This window comes from Tamandua tetradactyla, chromosome 7, assembly GCF_023851605.1.
Source record: "Tamandua tetradactyla isolate mTamTet1 chromosome 7, mTamTet1.pri, whole genome shotgun sequence".
Classification (NCBI taxonomy): Eukaryota; Metazoa; Chordata; class Mammalia; order Pilosa; family Myrmecophagidae; genus Tamandua; species Tamandua tetradactyla.
This window is the reverse complement of record NC_135333.1, coordinates 30,551,237-30,570,907: the sequence shown is the minus strand read 5'-3', so window position 1 is coordinate 30,570,907 and position 19,671 is coordinate 30,551,237. Positions and strand designations below refer to the sequence as shown.

Here is a 19,671-nt window from a genome sequence, read left to right as displayed (position 1 = left end):
CAGGGAGCCTAGAATAAGAATGAGAGCCTTTAATCCTGTATAGCTTAATGTAATGTCTGGATACATTCCAGAGTATATTAGCCAGATAATCAAAAAGTATTGGCAAAGTTCCTTGAGGGATGGGAGAAAAATTATGGAACTGTTAAACTTTACCACTGGGGAAACCCTGGATACTGTACCAAACATTAGGGTCATCTCAATCAATTGGCCAAGCCCTTGATCTTGAGGCTTGCTCTTATGGAGTTTACGCATGTGGCAGAGAAGTTTAGCCTACCTATAGGTATAGGAATGTGACCTCCGAAGGACCTCTTTTGTTTCAGATGAGGCCTTTCTCTCTCTAAGCCCAACATTGCAAGTGAAACCATTGCCCTCACCCCTATGTGGGACAGGACATCCAGGTATGAAAGCCTCCCTGGTGGTGTGGGAGATGATCCCCAGCAATAAGCCTGGCCCTGGTACCGTGGGATCAACAATGCCACCCTGACCAAAAAGGGGAAAAGAAGTGTAACAAATAAGGTTTAAGTGGCTGAGAGAGTTCAAATAGAGTCAAGAAGCTGCAAGCTTCAGTTAGACATTACTACCTATCATAACTTGCCAAACTCCAACCAAAACCATTCCTGCCAATCCTAAAGAATACCCAGGCATTATATAAGATTCTGCAAAGGTTCCATGCACTAGGGTAACTTTCCAAAACCTACAACCTCCAGATGGGTCCAGGTAAGTCCTGAAGTACAAAGGGGCCAGCCCTTCCAGAACATTAACTAGTTCCATCCCTCATTCCATATTATTAACAGCCGCTTCCAACATGAAAAAGTTAGAAAAAGTTAGCATATCCCAAAATAGCCCTAAGGAGTGGGAAAAAGGTCAAAAGTGATGGTGGAGTTATACAGAGAAAGTTGGGTTTAACAAAAGAGCATGAGTGCTGAATCATTGTATTGAAATATTTCTTTTGGCCTCCAGTGCCTTGGAGGAGCTAGAAAAAAAAACCTGGAATTGTGGCCCATGCCAAACTCTGACATCTATTCTCCAACTAATTGTTGCAATGTACTTTGAAATTTGTTGCTTTTATGTGTATATGCTATTTAAAGAGAAGGAGGAGTATAACAGAGAAGACAAGGTTTAGCAAGTGAGTATGACTGCTGAATCATTATATTGATATTTCTGTTGGTCTCCAGTATCTTGGAGCAGCTAGAAGAAAAACCAAAAAATCATGAACTGTAACCCATACCTAACTTTAAAATCTGTTCTATTACTCCTTGTTAAAATATACTTGGAAATTTATTGCTTTTTTGTATATATGCTATTTTTCACAATAAAAAAGAAAAAAACATTTTTTAAAAAAACAGAAAAAAAAAAAAAAAGATCAAATGTCCATAGATGAGAGGGTTTATATCTGAACACTCTATTCAATTCCGTTGGTCAATATATCTATCTTTATGCCGGTACCATGCTGTTTTGACCACTGTGGCTTCATAATATGCCTTAAAGTCAGGCAGCGTGAGACCTCCAGCTTCGTTTTTTTTCCCTCAAGATACTTTTAGCAATTCGGGGTACACTGCCATTCCAGATAAATTTGCTTATTGGTTTTTCTATTTCTGAAAAGTAAGTTGTTGGGATTTTGATTGGTATTGCGTTGAATCTGTAAATCAATTTAGGTGGAATTGACATCTTAACTATATTTAGTCTTCCAATCCATGAACATGGTATGACCTTCCATCTATTTAGGTCTTCTGTGATTTCTTTTAATAGTTTCTTGTAGTTTTCTTTGTATGGGTCTTTTGTCTCTTTAGTTAAATTTATTCCTAAGTATTTTATTCTTTTAGTTGCAATTGTAAATGGAATTCGTTTCTTGATTTCCCCCTCAGATCGTTCATTACTAGTGTATAGAAACACTACAGATTTTTGAATGTTGATCTTGTATCCTGCCACTTTGCTGTACTCGTTTATTAGCTCTAGTAGTTTTGCCATGGATTTTTCAGGGTTTTCGACATATAGTATCATATCATCTGCAAACAGTGATAGTTTTAACTTCTTCTTTTCCAATTTTGATGCCTTGTATTTCTTTTTCTTGTCTAATTGCTCTGGCTAGGACTTCCAATAAAATGTTGAATAATAGTGGTGATAGTGGACATCCTTGTCTTGTTCCTGATCTTAGGGGGAAAGTTTTCAGTTTTCCCCATTGAGGATGATATTAGCTGTGGGTTTTTCATATATTCCCTTTATCATTTTAAGGAAATTCCCTTGTATTCCTATCCTTTGAAGTGTTTTCAACAGGAAAGGATGTTGAATCTTGTCAAATGCCTTCTCTGCATCAATTGAGATGATCACGTGATTTTTCTGCTTTGATTTGTTGATATGGTGTATTACATTAATTGATTTTCTTATGTTGAACCATCCTTGCATACCTGGGATGAATCCTGCTTGGTCATGATGTATAATTCTTTTAATGTGTTGCTGGATTCAATTTGCTAGAATTTTGTTGAGGATTTTTGCATCTATATTCATTAGAGAGATTGGCCTGTAGTTTTCTTTTTTTGTAATATCTTTGCCTGGTTTTGGTATGAGGGTGATGTTGGTTTCATAGAATGAATTAGGTAGCTTTCCCTCCACTTCAATTTTTTTGAGGAGTTTGAGCAGGATTGGTACTAATTCTTTCTGGAATATTTGGTAGAATTCACATGTGAAGCCGTCTGGTCCTGGACTTTTCTTTTTGGGAAACTTTTGAATGACTGATTCAATTTTTTACTTGTGATTGGTTTGTTGAGGTCATCTATTTCTTCTTGAGTCAAAGTTGGTTGTTCATGCCTTTCTAGGAAGTTGTCCATTTCATCTACATTGTTGTATTTATTGGCATAAAGTTGTTCATAGTATCCTGTTATTACCGCCTTTATTTCTGTGGGGTCAGTGGTTATGTCTCCTCTTCCATTTCTGATCTTATTTATTTGCATCCTCTGTCTTCTTCTTTTTGTCAACCTCACTAAGGGTCCATCAATCTTATTGATTTTCTCATAGAACCAACTTCTGGTTTTATTGATTTTCTCAATTGTTTTCATGTTCTCAATTTCATTTATTTCTGCTCTAATCTTTGTTATTTCTTTCCTTTTGCTTGCTTTGGGGTTAGTTTGCTGTTCTTTCTCCAGTTCTTCCAAGTGGACAGTTAATTCCTGTATTTTTGCCCTTCTTTTTTGATATAGGCATTTAGGGCAATAAATTTCCCTCTTAGCACTGCCTTTGCTGCATCCCGTAAGTTTTGATATGTTGTGTTTTCATTTTCTTTTGCCTCGAGATATTTACTGATTTCTCTTGTAATTTCTTCCTTGACCCACTGGCTGTTTAAGAGTGTGTTGTGGAGCCTCCACATATATGTGAATTTTCTGGTGCTCTTCCTATTATTGATTTCCAACTTCATTCCCTTATGATCTGAGAAAGTATTTTCTATGATTTCAATCTTTTTAAATTTGTTGAGACTTGCTTTGTGACCCAGCATGTGGTCTATCTTTGAGAATGATCCATGAGCATTTGAGAAAAAGGTGTATCCTGCTGTTGTGGGGTGTAATGTCCTATAAATGTCTGTTAAGTCTAGCTCATTTATTGTAATATTCAGATTCTCTGTTTCTTTATTGATCCTCTGTCTAGATGTTCTGTCCATTGATGAGAGTGGGGAATTGAAGTCTCCAACTATTATTATAGTAGACGTGTCTGTTTCCCTTTTCAGTGTTTGTAGTGTTTGCCTCATGTATTTTGGGGCATTCTGGTTCGGTGCATAAATATTTATGATTGTTATGTCTTCATGTTGAATTGTTCCTTTTATTAGTACATAGTATCCTTCTTTGTCTCTTTTAATTATTTTACATTTGAAGTCTAATTTGTTGTATATTAGTATAGCTCCTCCTGCTGTTTTCTGGTTGTTATTTGCTTGAAATATCTTTTCCCAACCTTTCACTTTCAACCTATGTTTATCTTCAGGTCTAAGATGTGTTTTCCGTAGACAGCATATAGAAGGATCCTGTTTTTTAATCCATTCTGCCAGTCTATGTCTTTTGATTGGGGAGTTCAATGTATTAACATTTAGTGTTGTTACTGTTTGGGTAGTACTTTCCTCTACCATTTTGCATTTTGTATTTTGTATGTCATATCTAATTTTCCTTCTTTCTATACTCTTTTCCACACCTCTCTCTTCTGTCTTTTCGTATCTGTCTCTAGTGCTCCCTTTAGTATTTCTTGCAGAGCTGGTCTCTTGGTCACAAATTCTCTCAGTGATTTTTTGTCTGAAAATGTTTTAATTTCTCCCCCATTTTTGAAGGACAGTTTTTCTGGGTATAGAATTCTTGGTTGGCAGTTTTTCTCTTTAGTAATTTAAATATATCATCCCACCGTCTTCTCACCTCCATGGTTTCTGCTGAGAAATCTACACATAGTCTTATTGGGTTTCCCTTGTATGTGATGGATTGCTTTTCTCTTGCTGCTTTCAAGATCCTCTCTTTCTCTTTGACCTCTGACATTCTGACTAATAAGTGTCTTGGAGAATGTCTATTTGGATCTATTCTCTTTGGGGCCCGCTACGTTTCTTGGATCTATAATTTTAGGTCTTTCATAAGAGTTGGGAAATTTTCAGTGATAATTTACTCCATTAGTTTTTCTCCTCCTTTTCCCTTCTCTTCTCCTTCTGGGACACCCACAACATGTATATTTGTGCACTTCATATTATCATTCAGTTCCCTGAGTCCCTGCTCATATTTTTCCATTCTTTTCCCTATAGTTTCTGTTTCTTTTTGGAATTCAGATGTTCCACCCTCCAGTTCACTAATCCTCACCTCTGTCTCTTGAAATCTACCATTGTAGGTTTCCGTTGTTTTTTTTTCATCTCTTCTACTGTACCTTTCATTCCCATAAGTTCTGTGATTTGTTTTTTTCAGACTTTCCATTACTGCTTTTTGTTTGTTCCTTGCCTTCTTCATATACTCCCTCAATTTGTTGATTTGGTTTTTGATGAGGTTTTCCATGTCTGTTCATATATTCTGAATTAATTGTTTCAGCTCCTGTATCTCATTTGAACTATTGGTTTGTTCCTTTGACTGGGCCATATCTTCAGTTTTCCTGATGTGATTTGTTATTTTTTGCTGGTGTCTGGACATTTAATCACCTTAATTAGTTTATTGTGGAGATTGCTTTCACTTATCTTACCTAGGGTTTTCTTTTTTTTTTATTAATTAAAAAAATTAACTAACACAACAATAGAAATCAATCCATTCTACATATGCAATCAGTAATTCTTAATATCATCACATAGGTGTATGGTCATCATTTCTCAGTACATATGCATCGATTTAGAGAAAGAAATAGCACTACAACAGAAAAAGAAATAAAGTGATAACACAGAGAGAAAACACAAATAAAAATAAAAAGTACAAAAATATATAAGAGAAAAAAAACAAAACAAACAAAAAAAAAACTATAGATCAGATGCAGCTTCATTCAGCGTTCCAATATAATTACATTACAATTAGGCAGTATTGTGCTGACCATTTTTTTTTTTTTTAGACGTCATACCATTCTACATATGCAATCAGTAATTCTTAACATCATCACATAGATGCATGATCATCGTTTCTTAGTACATTTGCATCGGTTTAGAAGAACTAGCATTATAACAGAAAAAGATATAGAATGTTAATATAGAGAAAAAAAATAAAAGTAATAATAATAAGAACAAAACAAACAAAACAAAACAAAACAAAAACCTATAGCTCGGATGCAGCTTCGTTCAGTATTTTAACATGATTACTTTACAATTAGGTATTATTGTACTGTCCATTTTTGAGTTTTTGTATCTAGTCCTATTGCACCGTCTGTATTCCATCAGCTCCGATTACCCGTTATCTTACCCTGTTTCTAACTCCTGCTGAACTCTGTTACCAATGACATATTCCAAGTTTATTCTCGAGTGTCGATTCACATCATTGGGACCATACAGTATTTGTCTTTTAGCTTTTGGCTAGACTCACTCAGCATAATGTTTTCTAGGTCCATCCATGTTATTACATGCTTCATAAGTTTATCCTGTCTTAACGCTGCATAATATTCCATCGTACGTATATACCACAGTTTGTTTAGCCACTCGTCTGTTGATGGACATTTTGGCTGTTTCCATCTGTTTGCAATTGTAAATAACGCTGCTATAAACATTGGTGTGCAAATGTCTGTTTGAGTTTTTGCCCTTAATTCCTTTGAGTAGATTCCCAGCAATGGTATTGCTGGATCGTATGGCAATTCTATATTCAGCTTTTTGAGGAACCGCCAAACTGCTTTCCACAGTGGTTGCACCATTTGACATTCCCACCAACAGTGGATAAGTGTGCCTCTTTCTCCGCATCCTCTCCAGCACTTGTCATTTTCTGTTTTGTTGATAATGGCCATTCTGGTGGGTGTGAGATGATATCTCATTGTGGTTTTGATTTGCATTTCTCTAATGGCCAGGGACATTGAGCATCTCTTCATGTGCCTTTTGGCCATTTGTATTTCCTCCTCTGAGAGGTGTCTATTCAAGTCTTTTTCCCATTTTGTAATTGGGTTGGCTATCTTTTTGTTGTTGAGTTGAACAATCTCATTATAAATTCTGGATACTAGACCTTTATCTGATATGTCGTTTCCAAATATTGATTCCCATTGTGTAGGCTGTCTTTCTACTTTCTTGATGAAGTTCTTTGATGCACAAAAGTGTTTAATTTTGAGGAGTTCCCATTTATTTATTTCCTTCTTCAGTGCTCTTGCTTTAGGTGTGAGGTCCATAAAACCGCCTCCAATTGTAAGATTCATAAGATATCTCCCTACATTTTGCTCTAACTGTTCTATGGTCTTAGACCTAATGTTTAGATCTTTGATCCATTTTGAGTTAACTTTTGTATAGGGTGTGAGATATGGGTCTTCTTTCATTCTTTTGCATGTGGATATCCAGTTCTCTAGGCACCATTTATTGAAGAGACTGTTCTGTCCCAGGTGAGTTGGCTTGACTCCCTTATCAAAGATCAAATGACCATAGATGAGAGGGTCTATATCTGAGCACTCTATTCGATTCCATTGGTCGATATATCTATCTTTATGCCAATACCATGCTGTTTTGACCACTGTGGCTTCATAATATGCCTTAAAGTCTGGCAGCGCAAGACCTCCAGCTTCGTTTTTTTTCCTCAAGATGTTTTTAGCAATTCGGGGCACCCTGCCCTTCCAGATAAATTTGCTTATTGGTTTTTCTATTTCTGAAAAATAAGTTGTTGGGATTTTGATTGGTATTGCATTGAATCTGTAAATCAATTTAGGTAGGATTGACATCTTAACTATATTTAGTCTTCCAATCCATGAACACGGTATGCCCTTCCATCTGTTTAGGTCTTCTGTGATTTCTTTTAGCAGTTTTTTGTAGTTTTCTTTGTATAGGTCTTTTGTCTCTTTAGTTAAATTTATTCCTAGGTATTTTATTCTTTTAGTTGCAATTGTAAATGGGATTCGTTTCTCGATTTCCCCCTCCGCTTGTTCATTGCTAGTGTATAGAAATGCTACAGATTTTTGAATGTTGATCTTGTAACCTGCTACTTTGCTGTACTCATTTATTAGCTCTAGTAGTTTTGTTGTGGATTTTTCCGGGTTTTCGACGTATAGTATCATATCGTCTGCAAACAGTGATAGTTTTACTTCTTCCTTTCCAATTTTGATGCCTTGTATTTCTTTTTCTTGTCTAATTGCTCTGGCTAGAACCTCCAACACAATGTTGAATAATAGTGGTGATAGTGGACATCCTTGTCTTGTTCCTGATCTTAGGGGGAACGTTTTCAATTTTTCCCCATTGAGGATGATATTAGCTGTGGGTTTTTCATATATTCCCTCTATCATTTTAAGGAAGTTCCCTTGTATTCCTATCCTTTGAAGTGTTTTCAACAGGAAAGGATGTTGAATCTTGTCAAATGCCTTCTCTGCATCAATTGAGATGATCATGTGATTTTTCTGCTTTGATTTGTTGATATGATGTATTACATTAATTGATTTTCTTATGTTGAACCATCCTTGCATACCTGGGATGAATCCTACTTGGTCATGATGAATAATTCTTTTAATGTGTTGTTGGATACGATTTGCTAGAATTTTATTGAGGATTTTTGCATCAATATTCATTAGAGAGATCGGCCTGTAGTTTTCTTTTCTTGTAATATCTTTGCCTGGTTTTGGTATGAGGGTAATGTTGGCTTCATAGAATGAGTTAGGTAGTTTTCCCTCCACTTCAATTTTTTTGAAGAGTTTGAGGAGAGTTGGTACTAATTCTTTCTGGAATGTTTGATAGAATTCACATGTGAAGCCGTCTGGTCCTGGACTTTTCTTTTTAGGAAGCTTTTGAATGACTGCTTCGATTTCTTTACTTGTGATTGGTTTGTTGAGATCATCTATCTCTTCTTGAGTCAAAGTTTGTTGTTCATGTCTTTCCAGGAACCCGTCCATTTCCTCTAAATTGTTGTATTTATTAGCGTAAAGTTGTTCACAGTATCCTGTTATTACCTCCTTTATTTCTGTGAGGTCAGTAGTTATGTCTCCTCTTCCATTTCTGATCTTATTTATTTGCATCCTCTCTCTTCTTCTTTTTGTCAATCTTGCTAAGGGCCCATCAATCTTATTGATTTTCTCATAGAACCAACTTCTGGCCTTATTGATTTTCTCTATTGTTTTCATGTTTTCAATTTCATTTATTTGTGCTCTAATCTTTGTTATTTCTTTCCTTTTGCTTGCTTTGGGGTTAGCTTGCTGTTCTTTCTCCAGTTCTTCCAAATGGATAGTTAATTCCTGAATTTTTGCCTTTTCTTCTTTTCTGATATAGGCATTTAGAGCAATAAATTTCCCTCTTAGCACTGCCTTTGCTGCGTCCCATAAGTTTTGATATGTTGTGTTTTCATTTTCATTCGCCTCGAGGTATTTGCTAATTTCTCTAGCAATTTCTTCTTTGACCCACTCGTTGTTTAGGAGTGTGTTGTTGAGCCTCCACGTATTTGTGAATTTTCTGGCACTCTGCCTATTATTGATTTCCAACATCATTCCTTTATGGTCCGAGAAAGTGTTGTGTAAGATTTCAATCTTTTTAAATTTGTTAAGACTTGCTTTGTGACCCAGCATATGGTCTATTTTTGAGAATGATCCATGAGCACTTGAGAAAAAGGTGTATCCTGCTGTTGTGGGATGTAATGTCCTATAAATGTCTATTAAGTCTAGTTCATTTATAGTAATATTCAGATTCTCTATTTCTTTGTTGATCTTCTGTCTAGATGTTCTGTCCCTTGATGAGAGTGGTGAGTTGAAGTCTCCAACTATTATAGTATATGAGTCTATTTCCCTTTTCAGTGTTTGCAGTGTATTTCTCACGTATTTTGGGGCATTCTGGTTCGGTGCGTAAATATTTATGATTGTTATGTCTTCTTGTTTAATTGTTCCTTTTATTAGTATATAGTGTCCTTCTTTGTCTCTTTTACATTTGAAGTCTAATTTGTTGGAAATTAGTATAGCCACTCCTGCTCTTTTCTGGTTGTTATTTGCATGAAATATCTTTTTCCAACCTTTCACTTTCAACCTATATTTATCCGTGGGTCTAAGATGTGTTTCCTGTAGACAGCATATAGAAGGATCCTGTTTTTTAATCCATTCTGCCAATCTATGTCTTTTGATTGGGGTATTCAGTCCATTGACATTTAGTTTTATTACTGTTTGGATAATATTTTCCTCTAACATTTTGCCTTTTGTATTATATATATCATATCTGATTTTCCTTCTTTCTACACTCTTTTCCATATCTCTCTCTTCTGTCTTTTTGTATCTGACTCTAATGCTCCCTTTAGTATTTCTTGCAGAGCTGGTCTCTTGGTCACGAATTCTTTCAGTGACTTTTTGTCTGAGAATGTTTTAATTTCTCCCTCATTCTTGAAGGATAATTTTGCTGGATATAGGAGTCTTGGTTGGCAGTTTTTCTCTTTTAGTATTTTAAATATATCATCCCACTGTCTTCTAGCTTCCATGGTTTCTGCTGAGAAATCTACACATAGTCTTATTGGGTTTCCCTTGTATGTGATGGATTGTTTTTCTCTTGCTGCTTTCAAGATCCTCTCTTTCTCATTGACCTCTGACATTCTAACTAGTAAGTGTCTTGGAGAACGCCTATTTGGGTCTAATCTCTTTGGGGTGCGCTGCACTTCTTGGATCTGTAATTTTAGGTCTTTCATAAGAGTTGGGAAATTTTCAGTGAAAATTTCTTCCATTAGTTTTTCTCCTCCTTTTCCCTTCTCTTCTCCTTCTGGGACACCCACAACACGTATATTTGTGCGGTTCATATTGTCCTTGAGTTCCCTGATACCCTGTTCAAATTTCTCCATTCTTTTCCCTATAGTTTCTGTTTCTTTTTGGAGTTCAGATGTTCCATCCTCCAAATCACTAATTCTATCTTCTGTCTCTTTAAATCTATCATTGTAACTATCCATTATTTTTTCTATGTTTGCTACTTTATCCTTCACTTCCATAAGTTCTGCGATTTGTTTTTTCAGTTTTTCTATTTCTTCTTTATGTTCAGCCCATGTCCTCTTCATGTCCTCCCTCAATTTATCGATTTCATTTTTGAAGAGGTTTTCCATTTCTGTTCGTATATTCAGGATTAGTTGTCTCAGCTCTTGTGTCTCATTTGAGCTATTGGTTTGTTCCTTTGACTGGGCCATATTCTCAATCTTTTGAGCGTGGACAGTTATCTTCTGCTGCTGGCGTCTGGGCATTTATTCAGATTTCTCTGGGTGTTGGACCCAGCAAGGTTGTAAGATTTTTCTGTGAAATCTCTGGGATCTGTTTTTCTTATCTTGCCCAGTACGTGGCGCACGTGGCACACGTTTGCCTCAAGTGTTTGGAATGGGTCTCCCCCAGTCACCGATCTCCGTGGCCTGGGGCTTTCGGATCCAAATCTCTCCGTTGGTTCAGGGGCCGCGCGTGGTGGGGGCGTCAGCTGCCGCGGCTTGAGGGGACCCTGTGGCTGGTTGCGGGCCGCAGCGGGCCTGGGGGATTCCCCACCGGACCAGGAAGCCTCCCGTGGGGGGGGGGCTTCCGCGGCTTGGATAGCCCTCCTATCTGAGACTCGTATCCGCGGACTCGAAGCCGCCCGCAAAAGAGGGGTGCCACCTGCCTCGGCTTGGGAAACCTGCTTCTCCAATACTCTCAGCCGGCCCGGAAAGGGGGGAGGGAGTAGCTCGGACCACCGCAGCTGCCGCTGATCGGGAGATCGCACGCCGCTCGGGGGTCTCACTGCAGCCGAGTCTCGCAGTCAGTCTAGCCAGCCCAGACTTTGGATAGCCCTCTGATCCGGGACTCGTAGCCGCGGACTTAACGCCGAGACTCGAAGCCGCCCGCAAAAGAAGGGCGCCGCCTGCCTCGGCTTGGGGAACTTACTTCTCCGATACTCTCAGCCGGCCCGGGAAGGAGGGAGGGATTAGCTCGGACCGCCGCAGCTGCGGCCGCTCGGGGGTCTCGCCGCAGCCAAGACTCGGAATCAGACTTGCCAGCCCAGACTTTGGATAGCCCTCTGATCCGAGACTTGTAGTCGCGGACTCGAAGCCGCCCACAAAAGTGTGGCGCCGGCCGCCTTGGCTGGGAAGCTTGTCTCTCCGAGTCTCTCAGCCAGCCTCGGAAGGAGGGAGGGATTAGCTCGGACCGCCGCAGCTGCGGCCGCTCGGGGGTCTCGCCGCAGCCAAGACTCGGAATCAGACTTGCCAGCTCAGACTTTGGATAGCCCTCTGATCCGAGACTTGTAGTCGCGGACTCGAAGCCGCCCGCAAAAGTGTGGCGCCGGCCGCCTTGGCTGGGAAGCTTGTCTCTCCGAGTCTCTCAGCCAGCCCCGGAAGGAGGGAGGGATTAACTCGGACCGCCGCAGCTGCGGCTGCTCGGGAAATCACCCGCCGCTCGGGGATCTCACTCACCGCAGCTGAGTTTCGCAGTCAGACTAGCCAGCCCAGTCTTGGTTACGCTGTGTGTCCATTCCCTGCTGTAGCCCTGGGAGTTGTTTTGTACTGTTTCTGTTCACCTATTAGTTGATTTGGAGTCGGAGGAACTAAGACGCATGTACCTTACTAAGACGCCATCTTGGATCTCCCCTAGGGTTTTCTTGCTAGATGAGTTTGTTGTCTATCTGTTCTTTGACCTTCTGTTCAGCTTTTTCTGGACCTCTAGCTTAGGTTTTGTTTAACGGGATAATTTTTCCGTTCTTTTTTTCTTGTTTCTTGTCCTGCTTGTAAGGTGCCTTTTCCCTCCCCACCCTTAGGAGGGTCTACATAGGTAATATAGACTCCAGCCAGGTTTTCCAGACAAAACTGGCCTCCTATCAGGGGGAAAGAGTCACCTGCATCAGTTTTCCCTGAGGGTGAGACCTAGCAGGTTGAAAGACTTTCCTGTGAAGTCTCTGGGCTCTGTGTTTCTTATCCTGCCCAGTATGTGGCGCTTGTCTGCCTGCGGGTCCCACCAGCAAAAGATGTTGTGGCACCTTTAAGTTTGGAAGGCTGTCCCTGCTGGGGGTGTGGTCGAGACAGAGGAGAGGTTGTGGGCTGGTTTTAATGGCTTCTAATTACTGAACCCTGGGTTCTGAATTCCTTGAGGGAGAGATTCCACCTGAGTTGGGCTTCACCCCTCCGCTGGGGAAGGCACAGCCGGGAGACAGCTCTGAAAGCAGTCCGTTTCTGCCTATGCCTGGGGCACTTGCAGCCTGAGTAGTCCCGCCCCTGAATCCGGAGGCAGCCAGGCTTCCGTAGAGACAGCCACAAAAACCTCCGTTTCCTCCCCTTTCCTCTTTTTTGGCTAGTCCAACAAGGGACCTCCGCCTTGACCAGGTTCGCTTGATTGGGAGCCTATTTTTAGTAGTCAGAATTTGTTAATTAATGCCACAATTGGTGTTTGGTTGGACTCAGTCCCTGCTACTGTTACAGTGTCCCTCCTTTCCCTCTGGGGAGCCGCCTGTCCGGGAGCGGCGCCGGGCACCGTCCACCATGGCTTGGGGAACTCACGGCTCTGGGGGGGCTCGCAGCAGGTCCAGCTGGTCCAGACTGGCATACACTGTGTGTCCGGTCACTGTGGCTCCTGGAGCTGCTCTGCACTGTTTCTGGTCACCTAGTAGTTGTTCTGGAGGACGAACCAAAACGCGCACCTTGCTAAGCTGCCATCTTGGCCCTCTTTCCCAAGTTTATCATCTTGAGATGCAGTTGTGAACCTGCACAAGGTCACTCACCTGGAGAGGGCTGAGAGGGCTTCGAATCCCTGGTGTCTCCTTCCAAAGACAAATCCCTGATTGCCTCTCTAGAAGCTGCAACATCTACTCTCATGTTCATTCAGTCAGCAGAGATCAGTAGAGGCCTTGGTGAGGGCCAAGTATGGGCTCTTCCACGGGACCCCAGCTTCCCAGCTGGCCCTGCAGTAGCCTCCCCCACCTCTGCTTCTCCATTCAGAAAACTCGGTTCTGGCTCCCAGGCCCAAAGCACAAAAATCCTTATCTCACTGTATAGTTCACTAGCATATTCCTGTACGGTGTGGTATTTAATCTCACAGCAGTTCTGTCCGTTAACTTGGGCAGGAATAGCAGGTGTTATTTTCCTTCTTTTGTCAGTAAAGAATATTAAAAGTTCAGAGAGGTTAAGTAAATTATCTGAGGTTAATGAGATTTCTGCACCTTTCTGTGTGCCACCCCACCTCCTGCTTCACACCAGTGTGGCCCCGGGGCATGTCTCATCCGGCTCTGCAAGCTCCACTGAAACCTCATGCAAATCCTAGCAAATACGAATAAATTCTGAACCTACCCAAAGTTTGAGCCACCCAGCAGGAGTGGGGCATGAATGCTTTTGAGCTCAAACAAAGCCAGAAGTTGGGAATTCCCTGCCCTTGGCCCTGCTCCTGCACCTGGAGTGTCTCAGCACCCCTGCCCACCTGGTGCCAAGCCTGCTCACTTCCTGGCTTCCCCCGCAGCTGCGCCAACAGCACGGAGAACGAGGAGGGCTGCACTCCCCTGCACCTGGCCTGCCGCAAAGGCGACTGGGAGAGCCTCGTGGAGCTGGTACAGTACTGCCATGCCCAGATGGACGTCACTGACAACCGTGGAGAGACTGCCTTCCATTATGCCGTCCAGGGCGACAACGCCCAGGTGCTGCAGGTGAGCAGGGGGTGGGTAGGGCAATCTGTGCTGGCGACTTCTCACTGTCCACACCATTCTCTTTGAGCCCTTGGACTCAGATCTCGCTCCAGGGCTCTCACTGACCCCTTTGGTCTTTGAGGCCTGCACCCCTTCCTGGAGGTTGTCCCTCCACCCCCCACCCCTCTGCTTTCCCTTCTGCACACTTGCCAAGGAGGCATATCCTTGGCCACTTTACTCCAACATCCCTGGGGGTGTCCTCCAACCCAGCAAACTCAATTCAAGGCCCAGTTCTAGTCATTCAGTTTAGTTCAGCTTTTCCCCAGCACCTGCTGTGTGTCCAGCCCTGGGCTGGGGAGACCAGTGTCAGCCTCTTCCCGAAGGAGTGCACAGCCCTACAGCCCAGCAGGGCCTGAGCTTCGCTTTGACAGGAACTCAGATAAGCAAAACAACTTCAGCTGGCTCGGGGTAGACATCTGTGCCAGAAGCACTCCTTCTGATAACTTTTTGATTATCTGGACAGAAGATAAGCAAAATTGTGAGTGAGTGGACTGAGTGATGCTGTTGAAAGGATACTTTATACATTGGCTTGAAAGGAAAAGGCAGAATATCAGACAGTTTTATTGCCTAGGCTATATCTCTTTACTGCCTTTTCTAAAGGATATATCCTTCTCTCTCTATTGGGGTCAGGATAGAGTTACATTATTCTAAAAAAATACGGATTCCAGTCTTATTTCTTAAGTGCTTTCATGGAGCGCTGCCCCTGAGAGCCACGCAGTGCCTAGCACGGTGCCACAGAAACCCCTGCCTTGATGCAGAGGGTACGTCCCACACCTTTATCCATGGTCACAGACAGCTGTAGCTGCCCTCTCTCAGGTGCTGGTTCCCTACTGAGTGCTTTATGTTTTAGTTAGTCAGTTCCCAAAATGCCCTCTGTGGAGCGTTGGTCACTGTCCTTCGCTACTTGTCAGGGAAACCGAGGTTCAGTGAAGTTAGGAAACGTGCCCAGGGAGGGCCATAGAGCTGCGCGTGGTGGGGCCGGCCCTCGAATCTGGGCCTGGCCACCGGCACCTCCACCTTCCCCGCTGTGCTCCTCCCACCGACGGGCCCAGCCAGGGCTGTCGTGCGGTGATCCTGGAGTCACACGGTACACGGTGGCAGAAATTAAGCCTCCCGGAGGTAGGGTTCAGCCAATCATGAGGAAAAAATAAAACCTTCGCAGTTTGCTTTTTCATAGAAAAATAATATGTGCACATAGAAAAAAAATCAAGCAGAACTGATGGATATGCAGTGAAAAGCAAGTATCATTCCTACCTGGACCTCCAGAGCCCTCCCTAGGGACATCCACCTGTTAAAGTTTCTTGTGTGTCAAATCAGACATTTTTCACATATGCCGCTGTGAGGCCAGCCCCAGCCCCAGGCCACACTGGTGCAGTCTGCTGCTTAAACCCACCCTCCAAAGCCTTATCTCTGTTGCTTCTCTCTGATTCTCATCAGTGTCCTTGTGGAGACAAACTGCCCTTCTGCTTTGTCCCTAAAGACAGACTGCCAGGTGGGTGCTGGGGAGGGGAACACACAGGGGCTGGGCGCCCACCCCTGATAGGATGCTGTCAGCTCCTAGGAAAGAACGCGTCGGCCGGCCTGAACCAGGTGAACCACCAAGGGCAGACACCGCTGCACCTGGCCTGCCAGATGGGGAAGCAGGAGATGGTGCGCGTGCTGCTGCTGTGCAATGCCCGCTGCAACATCATGGGGCCCGGCGGGTACCCCATCCACACTGCCATGAAGTACTCCCGGAAGGGGTAAGACCTTGCTCCCCACCCAGGCCCCCGCCAGCTGGGCCTCCAGCTCCCCCAGCACCTGCCTCACCTCGAGTGAGCAGGGTCCTGCACGGGTCTCAGGACCCCCCAGAGTCAGAGCAGGAGCACCAGGCCCACAAGCCTCATTAGATACATATTGGATGCTGGTGCCATAGGCGGGCCTGGTGCCAAGAAGGCACTTGATCAGTACATACTGGGTGTGTCTCAGCCCACAACCCAGCTGTGCAGGAAATGTAAAGTTTAACATTTCCATAAAGTGCAACTTAATTTCTGACCATGAGCCTACTTCTACCAAACTTGGAGAGATACAATCTTAGGCCTCCTGGGGTTCCCCCTTTCCCAACTCCCTCCTCTGCTGCTCCAGTTCTAGAGTCTTAGGTAAGCTCATGGCTTGAGGGGTCCTGGGTCCTCTCCCACCCATCCCCACCTGCCTGAGCGTGGCTCCTTACAGTGGGCCCGGCTTGAAGCACAGCAGTGCTTGGCTGGGTGGCCCTGGAGCCTCATGTGGCTAGAAACTTCTTTCCTTCCTGGCTGCTGGCTAGTGCTCTCTGGGAAGCTCTAGACCCTTCTCTTATGTCTTCTCTTCTCCCCAAACCCAGGAATCCCAGATCTCAGGAAACTTCTCCTGTGTGTATGTGTGTGTTCGCATGTATACATGTGGGTTTGTGTGGTAGGAGTAGGAGAAGTGGGATAAAAGATGAAAATGAGATAAATATCTCAAAGTATTATCTAGCAAGAACAATATTATGAATGAATGAATGAATGAATCAACGAACGAACCAGTCTGCCAGCCTGCCTGGGCTATGTGCTGTGTGCTGGCCTTGGTGGCCGACTAGAGATGAGCCCTGACCCAAGGCACTCCACGACAGGAGACACCACAACCCACGCCTCACAGTGCTGCACACTTTGCAGGGCAAGAAGAGGCCCCGGAGGCTGCCGGCACTCTGTCCCCTCCCACCACCCTGCTGCCCTCAGAGTGATCGCTGTCCCATGTAAGAATAAGCTCGGACAATCCCCCTTTCCTTGATTTGCCATGAAATGAATGAAAAGTTTCAGAAAAACTTGACCAAATGATTGGAGAAAATACGACACCTCCACCCCCACTCCATGCCCAGGAGTCAGGTTTCCTAACCAGAGATTGCTCCCCAAGTGGACACCAGGTGACCAGGACGCTCTTGTGTACCCAGAGGCCTGGCATGACAGCCCTGCCCTTGCTCGACTCCAGCCACCTTAAGATTCCCGTCCAGGAGCCTGGTCATTTGCTCTCCCTGACACCCTTTCAGCCACATTCTCACTCTGCTCCCATGCAAACCCTCCTTGAATGGCCCTGCACCCAGTCACCCAAGAGGACCAAAGCATCATCTTGTGCCTTGAGTGTGCCCCCCACTGTTGCACATGGCCGTATTTCTCCCAGGTCCCTGGTGGGGAAGCCCTTCCACCATAAAGTGAAGACTCACTCTCACACAGCTCAGGTCTGGGAGCCCCTCTGCTGTTCCCCTCTGCCCAGTTGGCCTTCACTGAGCGCCAGGTTTGTGCCTGGGACAGCCTGGTGACGGAGTCCCTGCCACTGAGGAGCTCCCACCCAGGAGGGGAGCTGATGATCCCAGCCAGCGAGAGAGGAGCTGAGGTGGAGGGTGGTGAGGGCTGCACCGGGAGCTTGGGGAAGGCAGCTCAGTCGCTGGGCTTCAGGGATGCCTTCTAGGGGAGCAGAGCCTGAGCTGAGCTATTTTAAAGATGAGGAAACTGAGGCTTAAGGAGTTTGCTCGGTTCACCAAGGTTATACAACTAAGTGTCAGAGGCTGCCTAGGCACTGCAGCTCCTCTCTCGCTGGCTGGGAGTAGCCACTGTGCCATACTGCTTCGCGTGGATGCAAGACATCACCCGAAACATGGGCTGCAGGGTGAGGGGAGGGGTGGAGGGAACTGATTTCAGTGAGGGTCAGCTGTCCCTGGCACAGAATAGGCCCTGAAGTGCACTGTCTTGTCTCATTCTGTTAGTACCATCTTCCCATTGCAGCAAGGCTCTGGTACTTTACAGAGGTCACCGGCAAGGAAGTGGGGCTTGATGTCAAGCCTGTCTGACTAAAGCCAGCCCCAATGAGAGCATCATTGCTGGTTGGAGTTATCAGAGATGACTTCCTGGAGGAGGGGGCTTGAGATGTGCTTTCAGAGGCCTCAGTGCTTCCTTGCCACAGTGTCTTTGTTTGCCATGGCCACTATAATAAAGTACCACAGACTGGTTGGCTTAAACAGCCAAATTTATTATTTCATGATTCTGAAGGCTAGAAGTCTGAAATCAAAGTGTCCACAGGGCCCTGCTTTCTTTTAAAGGGGAGAGTGCATTCCACTCCTTTTTCCCGGCTTCTGATGAGTGGCTGACAATCTGTGATTGTTCTTAGCTTGTGGTGGCACAACCGAATCTCTGCCTCCGTCACATGGCTGTCTATCTTTCTCTCTGTCTGTCTCTGTCTTACTGGCTTGTGTCCAAATTTTCTCTGCTTATAAGGATACCAGTCATATTGGAGTAAGAGCCCACCCTAGTCCAGTTTGGCCTCATTTTAACTAGATGAGTCAAACTGCTTTAGTTTAAGTTTTCTTCAACGATCCTATTTCCAAATGGGATCAACTTCACAGGACCAAGGGTTAGAACCGGAACATACCTTTAGTGTGTGTGGGGGGCATTGTTCAATCCATAACACGACATACATTCCAGTTGGTGTCCATTGCAACTTTGTTTGCAGGTGGAACTCTCCCTAGCCGTAGACAAAGCCCCAAGGCGTGGCCTCTTCCCACACCAGGCCCGCCCCGGCCTCACCTCATTCCCTCATGGCCCCTCTCTCCCCAGGTGTGCTGAAATGATCATCAGCATGGACAGCAACCAGATCCACAGCAAAGACCCTCGCTACGGAGCCAGCCCCCTCCACTGGGCCAAGAACGCAGAGGTGGGCAGGGAGCATCTGCGGGTGGGTGGTGGGCAGGCAGGCGGCTGAGCCCCAGAGCCCTTGGTTCTCTGGCTGCCTGCGGGAAGGAGGTTCCCACAGGACTCTGAGGATGGCATTGGGAGTCCGATCTCATGGGGCCCCCAGGCAGACAAGTCCACGGAGAGCCAAGATCCTAGGGCTGCCCTGCACTCCTGACTGGGCCATGCTTTCCCCTCTGAGCTTACTTCTTCATGGGTAACTGGGGGGTTCTGTGGCCTGCCCTTGGAGATTTTGTCAAGTCAGCGAGGTAGAGCATGAGAAAGTTCTTCACAAATTAAAAAGAGCCTCACAAATAGACAGTGGTGTAGTGAAGATGATGATGACTATGCTGGTTTAGCAACATCCACAGAGCCCAGCTGGGGTTCCCTAACCCCTTGGAGCTGTTCCTTAAACCAAACTCTGTCCACCTGGAAGAATGGAAGCCTCTGATCCTCCATCACCAGGAGGCACAGCTCAGCTGTGCATCGGACAACTTCTCAACCCAACCTGATCTGAAATGCATGGGCTGGGGGAAGGAGACTGCCACCCCCCTCAGAGCACCTTTGGGTACCAGGAGCTAAGCCCAAGGCAGGCTCTCTGGTGTGTGTTTCACCACTCATTGTCACCGCCCTTGGGGAGGTAGGGACTCACCACCCCATTTTCACATGAGAGAAAACTGAGGTGCAAAGGGTTTAATAGTTCAGCAAGCTTCCACAGGT

The 19,671-nt window shown here is 44.4% G+C and overlaps 1 protein-coding gene across 8 annotated transcripts in view; it reads left to right on the top strand.

Moving 5' to 3' along the window:
- Window positions 1-19,671, top strand: part of PLA2G6 (phospholipase A2 group VI) — a 107,994-nt gene that overhangs the window by 40,547 nt on the left and 47,776 nt on the right. For all 8 annotated transcript variants that reach the window (XM_077168811.1, XM_077168803.1, XM_077168805.1 and 5 more), the window contains 3 exons: window positions 14,011-14,194; window positions 15,788-15,975; window positions 18,838-18,934. In XM_077168811.1, the coding sequence (XP_077024926.1) occupies window positions 14,011-14,194; window positions 15,788-15,975; window positions 18,838-18,934 (469 nt within the window). The remainder of the gene's footprint in view (window positions 1-14,010; window positions 14,195-15,787; window positions 15,976-18,837; window positions 18,935-19,671) is intronic.